The sequence below is a fragment of the Sciurus vulgaris genome, assembly GCF_902686455.1.
Source record: "Sciurus vulgaris genome assembly, chromosome: 8".
In the NCBI taxonomy this organism is placed as follows: Eukaryota; Metazoa; Chordata; class Mammalia; order Rodentia; family Sciuridae; genus Sciurus; species Sciurus vulgaris.
The window spans coordinates 130,943,247-130,969,807 of NC_136468.1; the positions used below are offsets into that span (position 1 = coordinate 130,943,247).

General features: G+C 51.3%; 1 protein-coding gene across 6 annotated transcripts in view; it reads left to right on the forward strand.

Moving 5' to 3' along the window:
* Positions 1 to 26,561, forward strand: part of SGSM1 (small G protein signaling modulator 1) — a 72,334-nt gene that overhangs the window by 9,205 nt on the left and 36,568 nt on the right. For 2 of the 6 annotated variants that reach the window (XM_079151268.1, XM_079151272.1), the window contains exons 3-12: positions 9,403 to 9,478; positions 12,202 to 12,364; positions 14,646 to 14,798; positions 15,812 to 15,879; positions 16,133 to 16,278; positions 16,382 to 16,513; positions 18,537 to 18,661; positions 24,157 to 24,224; positions 25,178 to 25,341; positions 25,496 to 25,628. In XM_079151268.1, the coding sequence (XP_079007394.1) occupies positions 9,403 to 9,478; positions 12,202 to 12,364; positions 14,646 to 14,798; positions 15,812 to 15,879; positions 16,133 to 16,278; positions 16,382 to 16,513; positions 18,537 to 18,661; positions 24,157 to 24,224; positions 25,178 to 25,341; positions 25,496 to 25,628 (1,228 nt within the window). Of the gene's footprint in view, positions 1 to 6,085; positions 8,779 to 8,831; positions 9,483 to 12,201; positions 12,365 to 14,645; positions 14,799 to 15,811; positions 15,880 to 16,132; positions 16,279 to 16,381; positions 16,514 to 18,536; positions 18,662 to 24,156; positions 24,225 to 25,177; positions 25,342 to 25,495; positions 25,629 to 26,561 lie in introns of those variants that run through there. The other 4 variants (XM_079151267.1, XM_079151271.1, XM_079151269.1 and 1 more) reach the window with 4 other exon arrangements.

Below are 26,561 nucleotides of genomic sequence, written 5' to 3' on the forward strand. Positions count from 1 at the left end.
GACCATGATGTTCAGTGCAGTGAGTTGAGGAAGCATGTGCATTGGCCACCTGGGCAAAGCAACATAAGCCATCTGGGGCTCAATGGTGCAAAGTGCAGTCTCCTCACAGGCCTGGTGGGCTTTGCCTCCCCAGGTCAGCAGCCTCGTTGGGAACTTGGGAATGGTAACAGTTATACCTAGATTGCATCCTTGGGCTTGCGTGGAAGTGGGAAGCACCCACTTCTAGGAAGCACCCACAGGGGTCTGTTGAATGAGTGAATAAGTGACCCTTCTGTGTTCCAGGCTTGGTGTGGGGCAGATGAGCCTAGGTTTGAATTCCCACCCTGCCACTCGAAGCTGAGTATTCTGTACAAGTCATTTAATCTGACCGTGACTCAGTTTCCACATCCATAAAAGGGGGGGTGTACCCGTCTCACTGAGCTATCATGAAGAGTTGAGGAAATCATATCCCTGAGTCTGAGGCCAGAAACACAGTGAACACTTTACAGGTCGTCCTGGATGGTGCTAGTAAAGCAAATGTACGGACACTTACTATGCACCAGCTATTGTATTCAATGCTGGTAAGGGACTGTGACCTCTCCTAACATGGGAGGTAAGTTCCAGGGCCCCCTGCAATGCCAAAATCATTGGATACTCAAGTCCCTTCCATAAAAGAGCAGAGCATTTACACATACACTAGGCCTGTCCCAAATCACCCCTAGACAACTTACAGTACCTTATAATACCTAACACAATGCAAGGGCTGTGTGAACAATTGTTATGTTCTGTTGTTTAGGGAATAAGGATGGGAAATTAAAAAAAAAAATTTCAGTTGTGGTTGATTGAATCTGCAGATATAGAACTCTTGGATACAGAGGGTCAACTGATCATCTTATGCCTGAGATTCAAAAATGAATATCACCCGTCTCACTGGTGGCATAGGTAAGGCCCAGGGAAAGGACATGAATGATGAGTTACCTAAGGTCATGCCTGCAAGGGCTGGGTTTGGAATTCTGGGCGTCTGTTTCCAGAGTCCAGTGCACATAACCATGTGGTGGAGGCCTGATGCTGGGAGCTGGGAAGAGAGGGGACACCATCCACTTGGGTTGGGGTGCTCAGAGAAGATTGAGGGGATGGGTGTGGCTGGGGAATTCACCCAGAGCTGGAGGCAGGTAGGAGTGGGAGGGGAGCAAGTGAAGGGGACTGCATGAGGAAGGCCAGGCGTCGGGGATCCCGTGGGCCAGGCAGAAGGAATGACACCCGTGAGCAGGGTGCAGGGGGGAGATGATTGGGCCACACCATGGGACAGCCAGGTCTGGCAGGGTGGCACCATCCCTCTCCACTCCATCCTCCAGATCTGCTTGTGTCAGTGACTTGAACTCCCCCAACACTCCCTCCCCACCGCCACCTCTGACCCTCTTCCAGGCCCTGCCTTGCCCACAACGAGTTAAATACCTCAAGGCTGCCAGCTCTTGCCATATAGCTCTTTTCCCTGCACCGTGTCCTTACATATGTTTTTATTTGTTTGGTTTTGGTTTTTTGTGGGTTTTTTGGTAACAGGATTAAACCCAGGATCACCTAGCCACTGAGCCACATCCTCCATCCTTTTAGTTTTTATTTTCAGGCAGGGTCTTGATGAGTTGCTGAGACTGGCTTTGAATTCAAGATCCTCCTGCCTCAGCCTCCCCAGCTGCTGGGATCACAGGTGTGCACACCGCACCTGGCCTTACATCTGTTCTTAACTTGAACTCCAAATCAGCTCAGGCTACCTCTGCTTCAGAGTTGGAGAAACGGAGGCCCAGGCAACAAATTCCTTCTTCTACGTTAGGTCTTGAGCCATCACTACCTCCCGGAAGCCCTACCCAACCTCCCCACCACGCTGTCATGTCTGGTTTCTTGGTTATTTGTTCCCAGAGAACCACGTTTCGAGCTGTAGAGATCTGCCCTCAGGTTCTCGCTGTTTATCCATCCGCATGGTTTAGTTCATATCTTCCTATCTCACTGGGCATGCAGGACACACCGGAGAAACACTGAGCAATTGAATGACAGTTGGGGTTCTTGAGACAAGTTTCAGGAAGTGGCATTAGCGGAACATGGAGTAGGGTGTAGAAAGAATCTAGGAAGCTTCTAGAAGGAGGTGATGCCTTGGCTGGAGCTTGAAACCTGCAGGTGGCAGCTGGAGCACACGGGATGGGACCTGATGGGAGGCCCTGCATGAGCAAAGTCATGGAGATGAGCACCTGGCCTCTGCCACCTTTGGGAACCTGGGTTCAAGGGCCAGGTAGCTGGGAATGTGGGCCTACGAAGGCCTCTGCCCCCAGCCCATAACCCCAGGGGCCCTGAGGCAGGCAGGGTGGCACCGCCCATCCTCTGCTCACCCCCCTTGCTCCAGTGGTTGCTGAGGGGCTCTCAAGTCTCCCCTCCTTGGCCCCACTTTGTTCGCACTCAGGCATTTTTAAGGCCACCTGCAAAGACCTCCAGGCACCCTGACTTAGCCTCCTGTCCTCTCTGATTCTCTTGGTGAGGTAAAAGTCAGGGTCCCTGGAGGACTGCAGCTCACTCACCCCGCTCTCGTAGCTCTTCCTCTCCCCTGCCAGCTGCCAGTCACCTGAGCCCAGGTGGGCGGGCCTGGGGGGATCTGGGTCTGGTGGAGACATTTGGCCCCGAGGAGCCTCTCGCAGCTCTGGTGACTTTCACCTAGGTCTTTGCTGGGCGCATTGGTCCCTGTGGGTCAAATCCAGTCTTCTGTGTCCACCTTTAATTGTAAACAAAACACAGAGGAGACCATGTGATTTAGATGCTAGGTGGCTGAAAATAGGTTTTTCAGACTCAGCAAATAAAAGTGATTTGCCCAAGTCATCGAATAAAACTTCAGGATACCCAGTTAAACCTGAGCGGCGGGGCAGCAGTGATGATCCTCACGACACTGCATGCGGGCTGTGAAAAGTATCCCTGTGAGGGATACATTTGTTAAAAAAGGATCCTGCATACCTCTGAAGTTTAGATTTATCTGAGCATCCCATATTTTATCTGGAAGTCCTACCCAAATCCTGAAAAATTTGCTGTCTGATCCTTTGTAGAAAAACTCCGGTGACCCTGGTCTTGAACTTCTCAGTGTGATTGGGAATGAAGGGATCTCGGGACACTTGATGGAGCAGAGGTCCAGGAGCATGCGCTGCTGGTGTTAGTGTTAATCAGCCTTACAACAGCCCTGTTCCCTGGGGCCCGACAGTCCCATCCGGGTCTTAGAGGAATTAACAGGGCCCAGCACAGAGAGGCAGGGAGGACGTGAGCAGATTGCAAAATAGCCAGGCTGAAGGTGGGCAGCATGTGGGCAGCTTTACAACTGGCTTGGTTTCCCTGTCTGCCCTAACTCCCTCCTGAGATTAATTCTCCTTTCATGCTGTTTAAATATTTGCAAGAGGAGGGAGCGAGGGAGGGAAGGAGTGCAGCCTGGCTTCTGAATGGAGGCAGGGTGGGGTGGGCAGGTGCTCAGAGGCTTGCAGTGCAGGGGCAGGGCAGTGCCCAGAGGAGGCCAGCTGTGCCTGCTGGCCTGTGGCCAGAAGCTCAGGCAAGAGGGAGTAGCACTGAGCAGCTTCCCTGCAATTAACATTTACCACATGAGCACCTCGCATGGGCTGGGCTGTGAGCCCAGGAGTCCATGTCTTTTCAAGCACATGTCTTTTCAAGCACATGTGTTAGGTTGTAGGACCCATCCTGTGTCAGGCACTATCTCCCTGGTCTCAGTCCAGCCTCACATCTTCCCGTAGGTCAGGCTGCTGCTCGCAGTAACATCACTTGACACACTCCACACGAGCTGGGAATGTGCCCAAAGTCACACAGATAGTAAGTAGCCAAGGATCCGCCCCCTGGTCAGTGACTGCATTCTGGACTCTTAGCTTCTCTCACCTGCTTCCTGATACCTGTCCTGAATGCTCATGAGCTGGTTCCAAATGGAGTGAGCTCCCCACCATTGGAGGAGGCAAGCAGATGTTGGAGGGCCTTGTAGACAGGATGCTGACGAGTAGTAAATCTTCCTGACCACTCTGACCTTTGGCCCCCTCTTCTGGAAGAGGCCCACAGAGTATGATTGGCAGAGTTATACAGGCAGCCCCACATCAAGTCTCCTGAGTTACAATTCAGTGTTTCTTTTGCTTCCCAAATTGGAGAGACTGAAGAGTCCCTTTTCACAGGTTGCCAGGCATCTTGGATTTCGAGATGACCCAGTACTGGGTGGGGCTGGAGACAAAGCTCTAGGTCAGACCATCACCAAGACCTGAGTTCAAGCCCCACCTGTGCCCTTTCCTGGCTGTGCAACACTGGGAAATTTACGTAAACCTCCGAGCATTGGTTTTTGCATCTTGTACTTCTTTTGATGCTGGGGATGGAACCCAGGGCCTCAAAGTGCTAAACACATGCTCTGTCACTGAGCTGCCCCAGATCTGTGCACCTTTAAAATGAGGATAATAATTAGTACTCTTGCGAGGACTGAAGAAGGTATTCTCTACAAAGCACCTGGCACATAGTAGGTGCTCACTAAGCCTCCTCGCTTACTCTAAGTTAGGGGCTGGTGATAAAAGCATTTGTTCTAAATGATCTTTGCTTTCAGCTGTGGACAAGATATCCACTAGAATGAGGCCCTTGGTCTGCCCCCTGCGGCCTCTGTGTGACCACATATGGGTTATCTTTTAAAATAAGTGCCTTGGTTTCCCAAATAATTTAGAAATAACCTTATTAGAACAGTGTCCCTGGCACATAGTGAATGCTCTGAAATAGTGGGTGGTGAGCACCATCATCATAAAGACCCTACTGTGTGCATGCCCATAACACATCTCATGCAGTGTTTGCTGCATCCCTGGAAGAGGATAGGTCCCACTTCACAGAAGAGCCCCTGAGGTACCAGCAGGGCATGTCCCAGCTGCATTCATCTAGGACTGGAGTGGCCAAGCTAGGGTACAGGTGCAGGTCTGGGTGGCTCCAGAGTGCCACCTCTCCCAGCTCTGTGCTCCCTGATAGCAGTGGGATTCCTTGGGTGAAGCTTAGATGATCAAGTAGGTCTCTATGAGCCAGGATGCCTTGTGACCGTCACTGCCCCCAGACCATCCCAGGGCCCTCTAATCCATTGTCCTCCAGAGTGCACCAAGTCCAAGCCTAGGGGAGAAAGTGTTGAGCTGGATCCTGGCTCTTCCTCCTCTAGGGCTGTGGCCCCTGCACTGGCCTCTGTCTCCTGCATGGAGAAAGCCTCTCAGCCACCTTCTGTGCTAGGCATCTGCCCCTGGTGCTTGTCACCAGCCTTTTTAATTTCCTCTCCTGGCCTCGGGTGGTCAGCTGGTTATTAACTTCCGGTGAGAGCTCCTATCTGATAGCTTTCAGCCTTGGAGGTGGGAGGAGTCCTCACCTGCACACACCCTTCGTGCCACACCCTGCCCACCCCACTGATCCACCCAGGTGAGAGGCTTGGAACCAGGCAACCTGGGCTCCTCCCTACCATGTGACCCAGGGATGGGGCTAAACCCGAGTTTCAAGATCCACAGCTGGAAACAGACGGCCTTCTCCACTCTGCAGGCTTTGGGCTTGAGACAGCGTGTGTGCATACAGTCAGGGTGCAAGAGGAAGCAGATGGTCCCCAAACTCAGCACACGATGGCAACTTTAATGGAAGGACTGTCGACAAGGTGGGGAAGGACACTGGGATTCTGACAGTGGGGACCCAGGAGCCATTACCATTGGGGCTGGAAGGGGTTGGAAGGAGAGGTTACCAGGAGGCCAGCTGTGTGGGAACGGTCCTGCAAGAGTCCTGGCTGCTGATTCCTTCCTCCCCCAGGGAAGCTGGAGACCACTCCTTGTTCCAGATTCAGCCTCTTCCCTTCCCTTGCTCTGTCCCTCTCCCTCCTCCTTCTCTTCCCCTCCAATTCTCTAATCCAGCTTGGGCATTCCTGAGAATCACCTGGAAGGCTTGAGAAATGCCCCAGAATTTCCAGTTCAGGAGTTCTAGGGTGGGACCCAAGAATTCATGTTTCTGACCTGGTCCAAGCGAGGCTGATGCAGCAGGACCAGGAGCCGAGCACCTGTGGTGTGCTGCGAGTGCTGTCCTGCCTCCCTCATCGATCCTGGGACTCAGTGGACCAGAAGCCTCTGGGGCAGGAATGTCTGCTTCTATCCCTGTAGCTCTCCACAACTTGACCTCCATCCCCGGGGCCTGATGAGGGTGACCAGCCCCTGCCTCCTACCCAGATGAGTTCAGGGGTGATGGCACCCCCATCCATAGCACTTGCACCTGGTCTCTCTTGACCATTGCTATGACCTGTCCATGCTGCTGCTCAGCAGTCCTGGCTGAGGTGGGGCTCAGAGTGCAGGGTGTATGAGGCATACTCAGGATCAACACCAGGAAAGGGAATTTAGCAGCAGGGACAGTGGGCCATGATGCCAGCTCAGTGGAAGCCCCATGGGGCCCTCTTAGGCGAGCCGAGACTTCTTGTCACTGCTGTCCTGAGGTGGGAGAAGGTGCTGGATCTTTATACACTGCACTCATCCGTGGTCCGATGTGGGCCACCCTGGGAAGGAGCGAGACCTGGAGGCCACCCCTGACCTTCAAGGGCTGGAGCCGAGTGTCTCCAGTGAGTGACTCAGCCATAGGAACGAGGAGATGAGGACTGTGACAATGACAGCGAAAGCAGATGTACTGTAGAAAATGCCATTCAACAAACAGCGTATCCTGTCTCAGTTCCAGAGGCGGAAATCCCAAGATCACGCTGTTGGCAGGGTTGGTTCCTACCGAGGTCTGAGAGATGGATCTGCTCCGCGCCTCTCTCCTCAGTGTGTGGATGGCCGCCTTCTCCCCATGTGTGCCTGGGTCTCCCCTGTGTGTGTCTGTATCCTGGTGCCCTCTTCTTATGAGGACACCAGTCATTTCAGATTAAGTCCACCCTAATGACCTCATTTTACCTCAGTCACCTCTGCGAAGATTTTATCTTCAAATACAGTCATGTTCGGAGGGAGCCGCCAGGAGTTAAGATTTCAGCATCTGAATTTGGGAGGAAGATGCAACTCAGCCCATCACGGGGAGAGGCGACAGATTGCAGGATTGGATTCCTGGGGTTGGAAGAGAAGTGACAGGGAAAGCAAGGGCATTAGGTGGCATTCTAGAAAATGGGAGTTGGGCAGATCTGTGAAGCCTGAGTGGTAAGCAGCAGGCTGAGGGCACTGACTAGATGGTGTCTGAGCTAGAACTTTCCAAGCCTGGCTCCTTCCCTCCTCCCTGAGCTCTGAGTAAGAGCTGGGGATTTGCCACGTATCCTGAGGAAGCTCACGGCTTCCTTCTGTGGACATGGAGCAGATGGGACCCAGTACTCCCTGCACCCACCTGTAGGGAGGACACAGGCAGGTGACAGAGAGTGACAGGCAGATGGCTGCCTCTGAAGAACAGGAGGACCTTGGTGGGAGAGTGACCACCTGCTGGAGAAGGTCAGCCACTGGGAAGAGCTGGAGTCTGCACCTTTGGGTGGGAGCCACGTCTGCACAGGTCCTGAGAGCCCTTCCAGACACTGCCACCCGGGCAGGAAGGCTGGGCTGTAACACACAGGAGGCCAGCCTGGCCCAGCCAAACAGTTTTGTGTAGAGCCAGCACATTCATCATTTATTGAGTACCTACTGTGTGCCAGAACTCAGGGTGGATGTTGACACCGTGGTAAAGCTGGGAGCCACAGATGTTGAACTTGGCAGGGGAGTAGGTGCCGACCAAAGCATTTCAGTCTGGTAAGTGTTAGAAACACAGCCACTGTGGGAATGCTAGCAAGGGACTATAATATCCTGAACAGGTGACATCCAGCCAGGGCCAAAACAGTGGTAAAAGGCAGGTGAGGCTCCAGGCAGAGGTGACATTTGTCACCTCTATGTACCAAGCTCTATGTTCAGCACATGATGTTCTGCATCTTGTTCCATTCTCCTAGTATCAAATAGCCAGGGTTCAGAGAGGTGATGTGATTTTCCTGAGGTAACACAGCTGATAGCTACAAGGGCCAGGATATGACATCTGGAGCCATAATGGAAAAACCTTTTAAGTTTGAATGCCAACTCTGCCCCTTCCTAGCTCTGTGACACAGAGTGGGCCACTTCACCTCCCTGAGCCTCAGTTTTCACATCTGTAAAACAGGCCAGCTTCCCAGGGTCTTGCTGGATTTTCACACTTAGCAATGTTGCAGGTGAGGCCCAGCGTGAGCTCACTGAGCTTGAAGACCAGGAGCTCTTCACAGGGCTGGTGCCGGCAGGATGGAGGGGGTTGTCCAGTGAGCCAGCTCTCAGTGTGCCCTGTGTTCCTCCATAGCACACAGTCAGGGGTGTCCTGAGCTCTGCCTTCATCCCCAGGAGACATCCAGATGGAAGGGAGAGTGGGGCCTGGACTGCTCTCAGATGAGTGCATGGATGTGCTGTAGGGTGAGTGCAGGGACCACAGGGAAGGGACCCATTGGCTGGGTCACTCTGGACTTTTCTTCCCCCACCCTGACCTCACAGCCCAATGATTCAGACCTGGGCAGATTTTTGTGGTCTTCTTTCAGTATCCTCAGTCTCAAGGGTCCGTAGAGGAGAGGGGCTTTGCTTAAGTCCCAGAGTGACTCTGAGCAGATTGGGATCTAGAATCCAGTGAGACCACCAGAGGGTCAATGCCACTAGCTGAGTCCTGTGTGCCCTTTCACACTGTCCTCTGTGCTTGGCACACTGGGGAATTCAGGAAATACTTGTTGAGTGAGCAGGTACAGTAAGAAAAGCCCACGGCCTGGGGTGTGACCTGAGGTGGACATCTGTCCCCTCTCTGGGCCAGCCCCACCTCCCTGGGCAAGTGCTTCCCCTTGCCAGGATTCCATTTCCCAAAATGCGTTCATATGGTAGGTGCCTGAGTGGGGATTTGAACCCAGGTCTGCTGGATTCCAGGGCTTATAGTCTATGTCACACCTCCTGATTCATGTAGCTAACTGAGTCATCCAACCATTCACTCATGGAGATCTTTTTTGAGTACCTACTATGTCCTGGTTATAACACAGTAAAAACAGGAGAGGTTTCTACCCTCATAGAGCTTAGATTCTGGAAGGAGAGTACAGACAGTAAACTAGTAGAGAAAAAGGACAGGAAGGGTAAGTACCCTGAAGGGGCCATGATAAGGGCCAGGATGTGGTCAGGGAAGGAGAGGACATTTGGTGTGACATCTGAGAGAAGCAGCAGCCCACCGTGCAAAAGTCCACGCAAATAATTAAAGTGGGAAGCAGGTAGCTACTAAGTCAAAAACCTGCTGAAGACAGGTGACAAAGATGTGGAAGGAAAGCAACTATCAGAGTGCCCCCAAAATGGCCTGCAAATGGTCCTGGGGAGCAGCACAGCCCTCTGGGGAGCTGCACCCTGGAGGCACTGGTCTCTCCCCACTGCCTTGCAGGTGAAGCAGATCATGGAAGAGGCGGTCACGCGCAAGTTTGTCCACGAAGACAGCAGCCACATCATCTCCTTCTGTGGTGAGTCGGTGGCCCGTCTGTGGCCTGGAAAGTTTCTTTTCTGGGCGTGGCCTCAGGAAAGGCAGTTCTTTGAGCCAGACTTCTCACATCATGTTTTGTGACTCCACAGTTAATTTTGGATCCTGAGTCAGTTGGAGAACCTGGAGATACAGAATAGTGAGAGAACCAGTTGACAGTGACTTCCGCACCCTGTGGGGAGGTCGCCCTGGCTTGCACTGGGGGATCACCTTGCCCTCCATGTGGGCATGCCTTACATAGACCCATGCTCCTGAGCAGCGATCTCTGTTCCAGTTCCTCGCTCTGCCCATGAACTTGCAAGGTAGAGGGATAGTGTAGATGAGGACTTTTTAAAGACAGGGAATGAAGAGTCCCTGCTGACACATCCCCAGGGACCATGGCCAGCCAGCTCAGCAAAGGAGGCAGGCCTGGGGCTCAGAGCATGACTCAGACTTCTCTCCCTAAACCAGCTCTGCTCGTAAGATTCCAGAAATAATGGCACTGCCAGGTTCATGCTGTGCTTTAATGGTGGCTGGAGACAGGTGCTCTGTGTGAGCCTGAAGTCAGCACTCAGCTCAGTCAGTCATGCGCACAGTGGGTGTGTTTCTCTTCCTCCCTGAGAGCTTCATCTGTAATGCTGGGAGCATCTCCTGGTGAAGATGTCCTCCAGTCCCCCTCCCTGTGACGTTGACCCCCGGGAGGTGCCTGAGCAAAGGCACCTGGCCAGCCCACCAGCTCCGGGCAGATGGCTGGGGCACCACAATGTGCTGAGCACGCTCATGTCAGGGAGCCGGAGCCCCAGTTCACCCCCTTTTCACCCAGGCAGACCTGGGTTCAAATCCCAGCTCTGCCTCTTCTTTTTGGGTGACTTTGGGCAAGAACTTATTTTTTAAGTGGAATATGTTTATTTGATACACACAGACATACACACTCAGGTGTTTATATATGTGTATATACAAATATATGTATTTACATATGTGTACATAAATGCATATGTATAAGTACAGATGTGTGTGGGAATATTATCTGTTATATAAAACATTTATATTTTATTACATTTTTATAACTATTTATTTTCCCCTGACATTTTTATTTGCAAATAGAAAACATACATGTCCACATCGAGACTTGCCAACATACCTATCAATTAAATCCTTAGAGAAATAGAAAGTGATAAAAAGAATCATGATAGTTCTCTAACTGACCAAAGTTTCCATGTGAGAGAAATCAGATGGCAGTAACTGAGGCCTGAAGAGTCCCATCGAGGGTGCTTTTATCCAGTGTCGAGCCTTCATCAGAAAGAATCAAACATTGTACACAGAGCCTGAAATTAACTTATTTCAGTATAAAATTGAAAATATTGTCAAATATTGCACGTGGAAAATATTGTCTGTATGAGTTAAAACTCAGAATGTAAAAAGAGTTTCACCCGAAATATTTTAAATGCATGAGCAGAGTGGGCAAGACAATCTGGACATTGATTCACATGAGTAAAGGCTGACTCAAACAGAGACGAGCCGTCAACCCCAAGCTTCTCCCTGTTTCTGCTTGCACAGAACCTTGGCCAAGCTTTCCACCCTGTGTGGTTCACTAGAGCTCTTACTTCATGGGCTTTGTCTCAAGAGTTAGGTAAGGTAAACCTTCCCAGTTATCTGACACCCCCCAGGTGCCCAGTAAGGAGTAGCTGCTGTTATATACTCACTTTTTCAGTAAGCATTAATGTTATACCTGTTGCATACCTGTGCATGAGGAGGTGAGAAGATAGAGGGCTGCCAGAAGCACCAGGAGTAAGACAGAGGCTGTCAGCATGGCCTGCACAGGGCCAGTTTCCCAGAATGGCTCACTTCAGCCCAGAGAGGGAAAGTAGTTTGCCTGAGGTCACACAGTGAGTTTACGGTAGAGGCCAGGCTATATAATCCATGTGTCCTGCTCTGAGGAGACTGGGCATGATCAGAAGTGGGAAGATTGCTGCAAAATCCTCAACAGTGTGACTTACAGCTCACCTTGAACTCAGCCTGGGTTTGAATCCTGACTCTATCGCTCACTTGCTGGGTGCCCTTGAGCAATTCAGTTCACCTCTCTGATCCTCAGGGTCTACATCTGGAAAGTGGAGGTAGTTTTCCTTTCTTCCCTGGCCACGCAGAGTTTAAAGGAGACCCATAAACATGAACTGTACTACATTCACATCACAATGATGGTGGTGGTGGTGGTGATGATGATGATGATATTGATATACTTTGGCCCAGGTAGAGGTGAGCAGTCTATAGCCCATCTCTCTCCCTCTGAAAGGAGTATAGGCTGGCATTCATAAAGCACCCACTGTGTGCCTGGCTCTGCTAAGTACTTCCCATGTGTGCTTTTCACCTCTCCTAACAGCATCTCTGAGGCTAATGCTCACACTACTGCCCTTTCCAGGTGAGGAAGCCAAGGCACCAAGGGGAGGTCGTTTCCCAGTCACACAGCTGGTTAGTGGCTGGCAGAGGACCTGCATAGAGGTGGACCAGCCTTAGCCATGACTGTGGGTTATCCACTACGCTCCCTCACTTCATTAGAGGGTGAAGCCAGCCAGGTGGGGTGCACACGTGTTTTCCTGTAACGCTGGCCAGAGGCAGGTGATGCTGGGGGTGAAGACACTGGAGCCTGTGTCTGATGGACGCTCCGAGCCATGCTGGGTGCTGGGAACATGACCAGGAGAGTCAGTGCTGCTGCCCACCATGTCCCCACAGCTGCAGTGGAGGCCTGTGTCCTGCATGGGCTGCGGCGGCGGGCGGCTGGCTTCCTGCGCAGCAACAAGATCGCAGCTCTCTTCATGAAGGTGGGCAAGAGCTTTCCGCCAGCCGAGGAGCTGAGCCGCAAAGTCCAGGACTTGGAGCAGCTGATCGAGAGCATGTGAGTGTGGGGACCAGGCTGGACAGCCCCTCCCTAGCCCCTGGCATGCTCTCTGCTCCCCAGACCCTCCAGTCTCTTTCTGCCTCAGGGCCTTGGCACATGCTGTTCCTCCAGCAGGCTCGCCTGCTTGGTCTTCCGTGGCCCCAGCTCGGTCACTCCAGCCCTCACCCCACCTTCTTTCACATCACCTGTTTGCTTTCCTCACATTTGTTCTTGCCATCAGGAATTAGCTGTTCCTTGTTTTATTGTTAACTTGATTGTTACCTCTCTGAATGCCACAAGGAAAGACAGCTACATCCGTGTCATCCTGTTACGTCCCCAGCATCTGGGGCAGTGTCTAGCACCTGGAAAATGCCCCTGAGGCAGTTGGTGCTGGGACCACACCCTGTTCTCAGTGCAAAGCCTCAAAGGATCAGAGTGCTCTCTGCCTTCATGGTCCAGCTGCTGGAGCCCCTGATTAAAACTGTCTTGGAGGCCACTATTGAAGGGGGAGGTGTGTCACTCACCTGTCGAGGTGCCTGGTTAACGAGTTGGGGAGGTTTATGACTGATTGTGCTACATGGCCTATTCTGAATACAGAGCCCAACCCCCAACTTGGAGCCTGGGTGGAGATGGTAAATGGGTTTTAACTCCAGTTTGTGCCTGCGGCTCCCATAGACTGTGTCATGAAGGATTCTGAAGCTGTGATTGGGCCTCATGGGAAAATGTGTGTGGATTTATCGACTGTGTCTGTCACAAGCAAGGGAAGGGAAGGGGAGAGACAGACATACTCTGTGTCTGTCAGCTCTCCATTACTACAACAAAATACCGCAGATAATCGACTTAAAAAGAGGACAGGTTGACCTAGACTCAGAGTTTTAGAGGTTTTTGTCTGATGACCAGTTGGCCCCATTATTGGCCTATGGTGTGGAAGCTGTTCACTTTATGGCCAGGATGCAAAAAAAAAAAAAAAAAAAAAAAAGTTTTTCTAAAAAGGAGGACGAGATCCACATCCCACAGTGCCATTTTCAAGCACTCCGCCAATAACCTAAAACTTTCCACCAGCCCCCCCACTAAAGGTTCCCCACCTCCCAGTAGCACCAGGCTGAGCACAAAGCTTTTGACACTTGGACCTTTGAGGAACATTTTAGATCCAAACTATAGCATGCCCTGCATTTGCCATCAATTCATAGGCTGATCACTCCACTGAGTGAGAAACAGCCTCCTGTTTCCCTTGCCCTGCTGGCCCTGCCTGCCCAGGGCTGCCCCAGAACCATATGGTGGGCAGAGCTCTGAATTTGGATTTTCCAGCTCCTGTTTGGACTTCTCGGGCACATGGTCTCTAGGTTCCTTCCAGTTCACCTGCTGAATTCCTGGATATTTTCAGATAACTTCCTAAGGAGCTGGATATCCAGGGCCTTTCACAGTGTGAGGTCTTCCCTAGGGAGGGATCAGAGATGCCCTTGCTGGGCAGTAAGGGACAACCATTCATTCTCTTGTGCAATAACTTGTTCATGACCATGATCACTGAGCACTCCCTGTGTGCCAGACACGGTGCTAGGCCCCTGAGGTACAGACACAATGCGGGCCCATGCTTGCCTCCTGGTCGACTCTCAGTAAGTATTTTATTTTATTTTTTAAAGTTAAATTGCTTAGTCCATATTCTTAAGATCATAGCATGGAGGGGAAGACAGAAAATGGAGCAGGCTTAGGGGAGAGGACAGCATTGTTCTACAGGCTTCCTGTAGGAGATGGCCTTGCCGAGACCCAAAGGGTGAGAAGGGACCCTCCCAGGAATGGGGTGAGGGGAGAGCCAGGAAGCAGCATCAGCCTGTGGAAGGCTCCAGAGAGCCTGGCAGCCTCCGGAGTCTGCTCACTGCTCTGTGTGCATCATGGAGTGAGTGGGTAGAGTAAGGGGCTGCTGGAGAAGTAGGGGGCCAGGTCACCGAGCACCTGCCAGTCACAGGGAAGATTTTTTTTTCAGGGGCACTGGGGAGCCTCTGAAGGGTCCGTAGTCCAAGACTCTTGGCCAGCATTTCATTCCAGTAGAGAGAGGGAAGGAGCGAGGGAGGTCCGAGGCGGGCTTGCCTGTCAACAGCATCTGAAACCCTCTGTTTAGCCACATCTCCACACTCACTGGGTATTACTCATTTTTCAACACTTGACCCACTGGCTTGGAGCACTATGGGCTCTTGCTTCACTGCCATTCCCTCATTTTCTAGAGAGAATGAGCATTTTCCCGTTTGCATACTGGTCCTGTGGATTTCCTTTGTGGATCTCTTCTTCCCTATTGGTCTTAAAGGCGAAACCAGATCCAGGGCCTCCAGGAAAATTCTCGGAAGCTGCCAAAGCTGCCTAACCTGTCCCCGCTCGCCATCAAGCACCTGTGGATCCGCACCGCCTTGTTCGAGAAGGTCCTGGACAAAATTGTGCATTACCTTGTGGAAAACAGCAGGTGAGAGGCCAGATGCCTGCATCTACTCTGCCTCCACCTGCTGCCCATCCTGGGGATTGCACTCTCATGCACAAAGTGCCTCCTGGATGTTCAACCCTGAGCAAGACTAGCTTAAAAATTTGGGAGGATTTGGATGTTTAATACCAGTGCAGGGGCTTCTGATTTACAGCAGGATGAAGGGACCCTGGGTTTCTTCCCAGGGGGCCATGGCAAGGTGGAAAGTGGCTGAACTGGGCTCCCATGCAGTCTGTCTGACTCCAGATCCTGTGTGTGTCACCCCCTGCCGTATGCTAGCAAGGGCCTGCAGATGGAGTGACCTGACCTGTGTCACCTCTAGCAAGTCACTTACCCTCTCTGAACCCAACGTCCCTGGGAGGCCAAAACAAGGTCCTTTCCAACTTTGAAATTCTGTTGGTTTGGGGGTTGCATGAGTTTTTAAGGAACTGGAAACCATTACACTGTAAGTCACACAAAAGAAGAAACATTCTGCATGACCCTTATATTGATGGTGTCCCATAGTACTTTGCAAAGCCAAATTTAAGGGGACTTTTCTGAGCATCTCAGGGAACCATTTTTAGCATTAGTTGTGAGGGCAGGAAAGCCTGTTAGTATGGTCTTTGGGTGCACAGTGCAGTTAAGCAGCACTTTATTGCACAGAGATAGGAGGGCAGACATCAGCTGGGCCTTTCAGGACTTCCTGTCTTCACCAGAAGATGTGGTAGAAGCAGGTGGAATCACCTAGCCTTCTGCTCGTGACTCCTGTTGCTCCTAAAGGCTGTCTTCAGAGTGTGTTAAGCAGGTGCAAACCACACTCCATGCTGAATACTGTTCATCTCTTGTTTTGCTCAAACGTCCTTCTGGCAGCCCTCTGACATATATGACGATGGTCCCCATTCTACACATGGGGCAGCCAAAGCTCTTGCAGTAAGTGGGCAACACAGGATCCAGCCAAGCTGGAAGTTGTGATCCTCTGCTGGCCTCCATCCAAACCCGAGTGTCCTTTCCTCTTCTAGTAAATACTATGAGAAGGAAGCTCTTTTGGTGGACCCTGTGGACGGCCCCATCCTTGCCTCCTTGTTGGGTATGTGGTCTGGTGGTCTGAGTTCCGTCTGGTCCGGGGTCTCAGGTGCCTCCCGAGGGCCCCTCACCCTCCTGCGTCAAAACCGTTCACTGCCTCTTGCTCCCAGGGCCTCATTCTGGTCTCCTGCTTGCAGGACTCAGGCCTCCTAGCCGGCTGGAGGGGAGGGGTAGTGAAACGAGTGGCCCAGCCTGCAGGAGTTGGGAGGGAGGGCGGCACTCTGGGCTGCAGGTTTCCAGCCCCGTGTGCTCTGCAGTGGGGCCCTGTGCTCTGGAATACACCAAGATGAAGACTGCAGACCACTTCTGGACTGACCCCTCGGCTGACGAGCTGGTCCAGAGGCACCGCATCCACAGCTCACACCTGCGGCAGGACTCACCCAGCAAGCGGCCAGCCCTCTGTGTGAGTGGGGTGGGCGGCGGGGCTGTGGGAGGGACTTGGGGGCAGGGAACAGGGTAGAGGTCCTGAAGGTCAATCCAGGGCCATCTGTCTGTCACACTACCAGATCCAGAAGAGGCATTCAAGTGGAAGCATGGACGACCGGCCATCCTTCTCTGCCCGTGACTACGTGGAGTCCCTGCACCAGAACTCCAGAGCCACCCTGCTCTATGGCAAGAACAATGTTCTGGTTCAGCCGGTGAGTGTTCATCTACGCATCTTTATACTCACCCATTTCTCATCCTAACTGAGTCCCCACGGGTGAATTAGGGGACAGATTTATGATTGGAATCCAGGCCAACTGGGGCCATTCATCAGTCACCTTCTGTGCCCCAGAGGCTGGCCAGGTTCCAGGGATGTGGGGAGAGTGGGGCACACGCAGCTCCTGCCCTTGAGCAGTGTCTCCATTGGCTGTCTCCTCTTTCCAGGGCCATTGAGTCTGGGCTCTGCTGGGAGGAAGCTCTGGGAACTGTCAGCCACCCCAGTTGTGTAGGCACAGCTTCAATCATGGGGTGACCCTGGGCAACTCCTCCTCCCTCTGAGCCGCAGTATCTGCCTCACCATGGGAACGAGACCCTGTCTGCTCAAGTGAAGAAGCCATGGCTTCAAGATGTGCCTTCTTTTGTAAAATGCTATTCAGATTACACTCAGGACTTTTTCACTGCACAATTTCCCCTTATCCGTTTAGAATCAGGTCTTCGAGACCTAATCAAACATAGGTTTTTTTTGTTTGTCTTGTAATCATACATCACCTTCCCAAGTACACACCAGAGAAAGTGTAATTGGTACATTACTTAAGACATTCCTAAACTCTTCACAGTCCAGAGTTTAATCTCCTGTATCACTTTTGACTAAGAGTCATTGATGCCCTAAGTTTTCCACATGCTGCTCTCTGTTCCATCAGGAGAAGGGATCAACACACTATAACCCACGAGCCAAATGTGGCCCTCCACCTGTTTTTATAAATAAAGTTTTGTTGAAACACAGCCATGACCCCTCGTTCACATGTTATCTAGTACAGCTTTCAGGCTATGGTGGCAGAGTTAGGTTGCAGCCAAGCCTATATGGCTCACAAAGCCAAAACTGTTCTGTTTCTTTACACAAAAATGTTGGTGCCCCCTGACCCATGAGCCCAGAAAGTGCAGCAGTTCTTCAAGAACATGCATTCTCATCTCTGGGATGGGTCAGATGTCCCTTCAAGCACTCACTTGCTATTTTTCAAGGAAATTTGGACTTGCAGGCATCCCTGCAGGGGTGAATAATGTGCCTGCTTCGCCAATATCACATTAGTACTCTGCTGCTCTGTTCCCAGCCTCTCGATGTCACCATAACTTTTTTCAATTCAAAGCTGAATCACAGACGAATCTCTCGGAAGGCATTTAAAATAGAAGCTATCCTGCTCATGCACAATAACCATGCACAAAACTCACCTGAAGTGAGAACAGATACGCCCAAGTCTGAGTTCAGGCAGTCACCTCTGCGTCAGGGTTGTGAACTCTCATCAAGGATAATCATGTCCCCATTTTAGGGAGGTTAAAATGTGAAAGGAACAGAATGTGCATCTTAGGATTGATGGAATGCTGCTCCTCCATGGGGTGCTTGGCTCAGATGAGGCTGTGAGGACTGAGCTGCGCTCCCTAGGAACTTAGTGCTTGGTAAACAGTTATGGGTCTTTGCCTGTCATTGAGGTGGATTTGGTGCAGGGGCTGCCTCCTTCATATTTGAGGGATGTTGCTATTTCCCTCCTACTTGGATAAAATAAAGCAGGCAAGAAGTCCTTTGGGCAAGTCTGGGGAGGCAGAGGATCTGACTGCTGGCCCAGAGTGTGCTGGGGATACCTGGGGAGCAGGTTTCTGGGGAATGGGCCACAAAGCTCAGCTGCCATTTCTTTCTCCCTTAAGATTGGCCCAAATAAATGCCTGATTTGAAAAGGGTGATGTTAAGAGGGACAGAGCGCCCTTCCTTGTTCTAAAGACCTCCAGGTCTCAGGAGGGAGACTGTGATGGTGTCAGGGGTGAGCAGCTTTCAAGCTGCACTTGGTGGAACTCCCCCACCCACAAGGTTGGCTGCAGATGGCTTTGCTGAGCATGGCTGCCCAAGGAGGCTTCAGAAGGCTTCAGCTTCTCAGATAACCTGGCTCCGCATCCTAGAGTCGAATGGTCAAGACTTTTGTCCATGTGTCCTCCACCACCATGGCCAGGCCTGATCTCTTCTCTCTGCAGAGGGATGACATGGAGGCTGTACCCGGGTACCTGTCCCTGCACCAGACAGCTGACATCATGACCTTGAAGTGGACACCCAACCAGCTGATGAATGGGTCCATGGGGGACCTGGACTATGAGAAGAGGTAGGACCCTAGGTCCACGGTGCATACCCTGAGTCCATCCACCCTCCTTGGCACGGGAAGATTCCCCTCCTGGGGAGCAGAGGAGTGCACCCTGCCCTGTCTGCCACTCAGCCTGGTTGTTCCTCCCGTTGCTGACCTCTGTTGTTGTTTTTCATTTCCTCCTCATGGAATATTTTGGTGAGAACATTCTGTAGCTCAGGCTTTCTATTTGTAAATTCTTTTAACTTTTGTTTATCATGGAAGGATTTTATTTCATCTTCAAATCTGAAGGTTAGTTTTTCTGGGTATAGGATTCTTGGTTGGCAACCATGTTCTTTCAGAGCTTGAAATATGTTGGTCCAGGCCCTTCTAGCTTTTAGAGTCTGGGTTGAGAAGTCGGCTGCTATCTGTATTGGTCTCCCCCTATATGTAATCTGATGCTTTTCTCTTGCGGCCTTCAAAATCCTATCTTTATTTTGAATGTTAGGCATTTTCATTATAATGTGCCTTGGTGTGGATCTGTTGTGATTTTGTGCATTTGGTGTTCTGTAAGCCTCTTGTATTTAATTTTCCATTTCATTCTTCAGGTTTGGGAAATTTTCTCATATTATTTTACCGAATAGGTTGTTCATTCCTTTGGTTTGTATCTCTGTGCCTTCCTCAATCCCAATAATTCTTAAATTTGGTCTTTTCATGATATCCCATAGTTCTTGGAGATTCTGTTCATGATTTCTTACCATCTTCTCTGTTTGGTCAACTTTATTTTCAAGATTCAATATTTTGTCTTCATTGTCTGAGGTTCTGTCTTCCAAGTGGTCTAGTCTTTTGGTGATGCTTTCCATTGAGTTTTTTATTTGGTTTATTGTTTCCTTCATTTCAGGGATTTTTGTTTGGTTTGGTTTTGTTTTGTTTTGTTTTTGTTTGTTTGGTTTTTTTCTTTTTTTTTTTTTTTTAGAATCTCTATCTCTTTGTTGAAATGATCTTTTACTTCCTGCAGTTGCTTTCACCTTATTGGTATGATCATTCATTGCCTGCATTTGCTCTCTTATCTCATCCTTTGCTTCGCGAATCATCTTAATCATGCATAATCCTGAACTCCTTTTCTGACATTTCTTTTAGCATACCATCATTGGATTCTATTAATATAGAATCTAGATTTGTTTGGATCATTTTCTTCCCTTGTTTTTTCATGTTGTTTATGTATCTTCCCCTCTAGCAGTGCAGATCTGGGGTATTGCGGATTTCCCCCTATAGGCTTATAGTGGCCCTATAGGTTTCCAAAACCCTTTTTTTAAGGGGAGATCAATATTAGCAGTGCCCAATTCAGACACTATGCAATCCTAGACCAAGTAGCCCCTATGAGGATAATAACAAAATTGCCATAATAAACAGAATGAGTTCAAATATTATCTTCAGTAAAACAAACAGATTTGCAATAAGGTCTGCAGTTTCTAATGGAGGACAAAGAGGATGCAGAGGGATGTAGAATGTGGCTGTTAATGGGATAAGAAAAGAATATACAGAAGTTCTAAATAATAGAAAGGGTGAGAGTGTAATCAAAAGAAATTGATGTTAGCATGCAAAAAAGGGAGAAAGAGACACTGAGGGAATAGGTAAACAAAAGGAAAAGAAAGCAAGAAAAGTAAAGAAATAAAAACATAATTTTTCAATAAGGAGGAAAAAGAAAATCTACTGTATAACAGTCATATAGTAATGAAACCTCCCAGAGTTCAGTAGCCTGATGCATGAGAGGTACCTGACAATGAGCGTCAAGCCTCCAGCCGGCATCTCAGGATGGGTTTTGCCCCACCTAAAGATGGGAGCTACGGCTTCCAGGATTATCCAAGATGGCCACTCTGGCTTCCAAATGTGTTGGCAAATGGGGAGCTGCAGCTCAGGGTGTGTACGTGGTCAGCTGGAGGTCCTGGAGGCGGGATGTGGTTGGTCAGGCAGGGGTCCTGGAGTTCGGGTGTGTTTGGTGTGGTTGTGGGATCCTGGAGGCCAGGTGCAATCAGTCGATCTGGAGTCCTGGTGTTAGGGCGCAGTCATTTGGTCTAGGGGTCCTGGCGGCAGGGAGCAGTCGATGTGAGGGCCCCAGAGGCAGGGAGTGATCGGTCGGGCTGAGGGATCCTGGAGATGGGGCCCAGTCAGTCTGGCCAGGGGTCCTATGGGGCCTGGCTGTTGTCTCAAAATGGCGGCAGCCACGTGTAATCAAACCAGCAGGTACTGTAACAGTGAACTTCCAGGCAACAGCAGGCAGCTGGTGCTCCACTGGTGGTCGGTGATCAGTTTCCTGACTGTTGTCGGACGATCAGGGGGGTGAACCTCGTGCGTTGGGTGATGGATAGGTGTAAGGCAGGCGATGGACAGGCGAGAAGCAGGCAAATGGCGAATGATAGGCACCTGACAGTGAGCAATCCACACTCAAAAAAGGCGTCGATATGCTGGCAGACTGCAGGTGATCACAGCAGACAAATGGGGTAAATAGCAGGGGATCAATAAGCAGCAAAAACTGCCTCACCAAGAATCAGATATCCTCTGCTTGAAACCAGAGTTACAGAATGACAAGGAACGCAGCCTCCCTCTAGTCCACCACCTTGCATCTCCCTCCAGCTTGGTTGTTATGGTGACCTAGCCAGCCTCTCTGCAGCTGTGGCCTGAGGATAGCTCAGAGACTCAGGAGGATGAAGAAACCAAGAGAAGAGGGTTAGAGCTGGGGGTCAGCCAGTGACCTTGAACACCACCCAGAGAGGGACAGCTTTACAAAGACTCACAGAGCCTGCTAATGCAAGATGACCCCCAGTCACCACCCACCCTTTCTTGTCACTCCATGAAAGGGGATGGGAATGGTTGCAGGGTTTCTGGTCCCCAGAGCTGTCTCTTCTTTGGTACCCACAGTACATTCCACTGTACAACCCTGCAGTGGCTTTGGAGTCACACTGAAAAGAGCCACCAGACTGGCTCCTTCCTGCAAAGAAGAGCGAAGGGCACCATGGGGCTGAGGCAGCCAGTCCGTCAATCCAACCTCAGGCATCTCGGCCGCTGGTGGGGAGGAGAAGCAGTGATTTGGGCTGTTCTGAATCCACATCAGATTTTTTTTTTTTTTTAACTTGAGCTTTATTTTTTTTAATTTATTTTTTTTAATGTGGTGCTAAGGATCGAACCCAGTTCCTCACCTATGCCAGGCAAACCCACTGAGCCACAACCTCAGCCCTCAGGTTCTAGTTTTTCTTTTTCATTTTCTTTAAAAAATATTTTTATGGTGAAGAACTTGTAACATAAAAATAGTCCTGACACAAGTTCCTGTGCCCCAGCCCTCTTGACTGTCAATCATGTCCTTCCCCAACATGTTATTCTGAAGAAGCTTGCAGAACACATGGATTTCATATGCATTTTTAAATGTAGCTTTAAAAAAAAAAAAAAAAAAAAAAAAAAAAAAGGACTTATTTCAAGAAACATGACCAAAACTGCACTGGGTAGATCTCCCCACCCCCAAGGTTGGCTGCAGGTGGCTTTGCTGAGCACGGCCACCAAGGAGTCTCAGGAAGGCTTTAGCGTCTCAGATGCTGTTGTGTTCTACTTACTATCAAGTTCACTGTGGTCCACGTTAGGTCTTGGGGTGATTCATAGCATTTTCTCAGCTGGTCACTTCCTGTTCAGAGGTCACCACCTGTCCTCAGAGGTGGTCAGTGAGAGGTCCCAGGCTGGGCTGTGTAACTGTGTCCCTGCCAGACTCTGGAGTTTCTAATAAAGAACAGTGTAGGGGCTAAAGTGAAGCCCTCAGCCTGGAACTCACCTGGCCTTTCCCTGGCCTCCCAGCTGAGCGTGGCTCCCTCAAACTTCCTAGTTCTTGTCAAACCGTAGTCACATGACCAGCCTGCGCACCCTCCTCTGTCCACCGCCTAACCCTCCAGCTTCAGATCCTTGAAGACAGGGCCCCCACCTTGCTCACAGCTGATTCCTGACACCAGCCACAGATTGCAGCACACAGTAGGTGCTGGGACAATCCACTCATTAAATATTTACTGAGCCCCACTCCCTGCTAGGCACTGTACTAGACACAGGGGACTACCTATTCATTCAAAGGACAGCAATACCTTTCCCGTCTCAGAGCTCATATTATCCTGGGGAAGAAAACCAATAGCCAAGTAGACATAAATATAGGTCCTCGCTCAACCATCCCTAGCTGGTTGACTCAGAGTATGCCACTCCACCTCTCTGATCCTCAGTTTCCCCTTTCTCTCCAGGGGGGGAGTTGGACAAGATGGTTTCCCCAGATTCAAGAGATTCCCCAAAGGTTTAATAAGTGCTTCTCATAACCCGAAGCCTGTCCTTCCTAACAGCAAAGCTCTAAAGAGCCCCGGGACCCTGCTTATTCCTTGGACTGAAGGCCAGGAGTGTGTGGGCAGGAAACCCGTGATGCCAGTGTTTGGAGAAAGGCACTGACCACATCCTCACCTGCCTGCTGCTGCTCCCACCCTCAGGCTCCACGTTTCCACGTCATCCTTTCCTCTGTGAACAGGCACCACTAGGTGCTGACACACTCAGTTCCCATTGAATCTGGACCTTCAAGGTCACCATCCTGGCCTTGGGGGCTTCCACCTTCCTGAGCTCTGAACCCCAGCTACCCTTGTTACCCTCACCCAGAGCCTGGGCCTCTGTGGAAGAGAGAAACAGGCAGGAATCGGAAACATGAGGTTGGAGTGTGGGGAAGGGAGATGACCAGGGGCTTCAGATGACCAGGGTCCCTCTTTGGGACCAAGAGGCAATGACAATCAAGGGGACGGTCCTTGTCTGGAAAGCACAGGAACATTTCTGTCTTTCCAGCCATCACCTCCTCTTGCACAGCCATGGTCAAAACTCCCCAGCTGGGTTTCTTAGTGTTAGAGAAGAAACGTCAGGCTCTGGAGTCAGGCTGGACTCGGCTCAGGTCTCTGCCCTGCTGTGGCGCATGTAAGTGGGAGAACCGCTTTACCATTTGGCCACACCCTTACCAGAGGCCCATCTGCCTCACCCTTACCAGAGGCCCAGCAACTCCATGCCCAGGGATCTACCTAGGCAGTGATAACTTTTATCTACACAAAACCTCGTACGTAAATGTCCATCGCAGCATTTTTCCTAACAGCTCAGCTAGAGGCAGCAATTCTGGTGTAACTCTGATCCTTGGGTCTCACTGGTTGTTCTTGGGTCATGGGGACATCTGCACCATCCTGGGACAGTGGAACATGCTGATTGGCCAGGTCTGGGTCTGGTGATCATTGCTGGGGCCATGGGGTAGAGAGTTGGTGGATTCCCCCTGCCTGGGCCACATGGGCTGGGGAAGGGTGCTTCCCTCCATAATTGAGGTGCTGGTTCCAAAAGTAAAGGAGAAAGTCTGGGCAGGCTGGAACACAGGTTGGGGATGAGTAGGTCCTGGTGAGGAGGGAGGACCTCAGGAGTGGTCCTCTGGCTTTCAGAGCCCCTCCCACTGTGAGGTAGGTGGGCTTCCTGCAAGCCTAGCCCTCTCTCCCTTCCAGCGTCTACTGGGACTATGCCATGACCATCCGCTTGGAGGAGATTGTCTACCTGCACTGTCACCAGCAAGGTAGGGACCACAGGAGAGCAGGGGTCTAGCTGATGTTCCTCTTGGGTCCCCTGCCTGTCTCTAGCTCTGATTGTTCATTTGCATCATGAGACAAGGTGGTGGGACAACCTCTTACCTGTGCAACCTCAAGCAAGTGACTGGGTTTCCCCCTCTGTAAAATGACAAGGCCTGTCATTTAATTGTCATGACAACCCAGTGATAGGCGTGTTCCCATTTTAGAAGTGAAGAAGCCACTTGACACAAAGCCATGAGTCCAGAGCCTGGACTCAAACCAGGTCTTTGTAGTGGTTGTTTAAAGTTAGAAGAAGCTACAGTCAGAGGGAGCAGATGGCCCTCCTGCTTTAGAAAGCAAGTGGTCCGTGTCCCACTGAGGTGTGAAGCACTGCTGCTCAAGTCTTGAACAAGACGGACCTGGGTTCAGATCTGTGTGACCTTGAGGAAGTTACCCTCTTTGAGCCTGGGGTTCACTTGTAAGATAGGCCCTAGTGGATCAGCCTCACGGGGATGCTGTGTCAGACAGGACGGTTCTCGTGTTGTGTCCTGCTGCTACAGAGTGAATGTTTCCCGTACTAGTCAGAGTCAGCCAGGGGCCTGAGGAGGGGTGAAATTGGACACCCCAGACCCCAGTAAGTCAGGTGGATTTGCCCCAGATTCTTGAGGAGCGTGGGTGTTTCAGGGCATCTTCTCCTTCTGTGGGTAGCTTTAGGGAGGCCCAGCCACACTGTCCCTGACCTTTTCCTTTAGTTCTCCAGCCAGATGGATTGTGGGTAGGAAGAGTGGGACACACGAGAGGTAAAATCTGCCCTGACCTTTTGCCCAGGCCTGGCCCAGAGCCTCAGGCCCCAGGGTCTGGCTTGGCACCTCTGGGGACGTGTGTTTGCAGAGTCAGGTAGCCCATCACCATGCCTCATAGTGACTTCCCACTGGGTCTTTTCTGCCGGTCACGGTGGCAGTGGACAGTGGCGGGACAGTGGTGTTGGTCAGCCAGGACGGGATCCAGAGGCCACCCTTCCGCTTCCCCAAGGGCGGGCACCTCCTGCAGTTCCTCTCCTGCCTGGAGAATGGGCTGCTCCCCCATGGGCAGCTGGACCCGCCTCTCTGGTCCCAGCGGGGAAAGGTGAGTGGCCATGGGGCTTTGGGGAGGCTGGGGAAGTCTTCGCTGCCTGTGAGCCCTCATGTGACTTCACAGACTCGTGCATGCCCCGCCAAGACCCCTCGGGCTGTGCGGGTTTGGGACAGGGGCGTCCTTGCATTGCGACATGTCCTTTCAGGGCAAAGTGTTTCCCAAGCTGCGCAAGCGGAGCCCTCAGGGTTCCTCCGAGTCCACGTCTTCAGACAAGGAAGATGAGGAGGCCACAGATTACGTGTTCCGGATCATCTACCCTGGCACGCAGTCTGAATTCGGTAAGCTGCCCTGTCCCTGGGCCCCAGGGATCCACCTGCCCACTGAGCCTGAAAATGACCCCAGGTGTTTGGAACGAGAAGACAGGAGGTCTGGCAGGGGGACCTGGGATCTTGGCAGCCTCAGCTCTCCCCAAATACGGGAACCAATAACCACTCTCCACCTGGCTCATAAAGATGTCACCAGACAGGAAGCGACATGGGGTAGTGACACGGGTGTGGGCTTTGGGATCCCAGCTGAACCTGGGCAAGTCACTCCACCCAAGTGCCTTGGTTTCCTCATCTGTGAAGCGGTGATGTGTGCAGCACCCGTTTCACAGGGTTGCTAAGAGGGTTAATCGAGATCGCGCATTTGGCACCTAAAACTCTCGAATGTTAGCTGCCATTACACGCGTCTTGTTAATGGTTTACTTCAGACTAAAGCTTCTATGAGGTGAGGGGGTGGTCAGAGGCAGCACAGGGGGTGGGTCTTGTACATAGGAACCCTCAGTGGCAGCAAGGACAGCCCCAGGAGGCTCCCCGGGGCACAGTCCCCCGGGGTGACAGCAGATGTCGTGCTGTCTGTGTGCTGACTGCTATAAAGAGATGCCATGCCAGCGTCAGCTCCCCATGATCACGGGCTGCTGTACAAATACCACAAATGAATCTTTGAACGGCACGCACTCGGACGGGGCCTGGCTCTCAGTTGGCCTCTCTGGCTGGCTCTGAAACCACTACTGAATCACAGCTCTTCTGTTAAGCTCATTTGTTTAACCCTTTGTAGCCACGTTGGTTCCATTCAATGGACAGTGGTCCTGAGCCTCCCTTTGCATAAGTGACCATGTGCTGAGCAGTGAGAGGCTCTTTGGAGAGTGAACAGATGTTCTCCTGGGCTTGTGGAGCCAGGCCCCCACTGCCCTGGCTCTGGTCCAAGCACCACCTGGGGCCTGGGGCAGG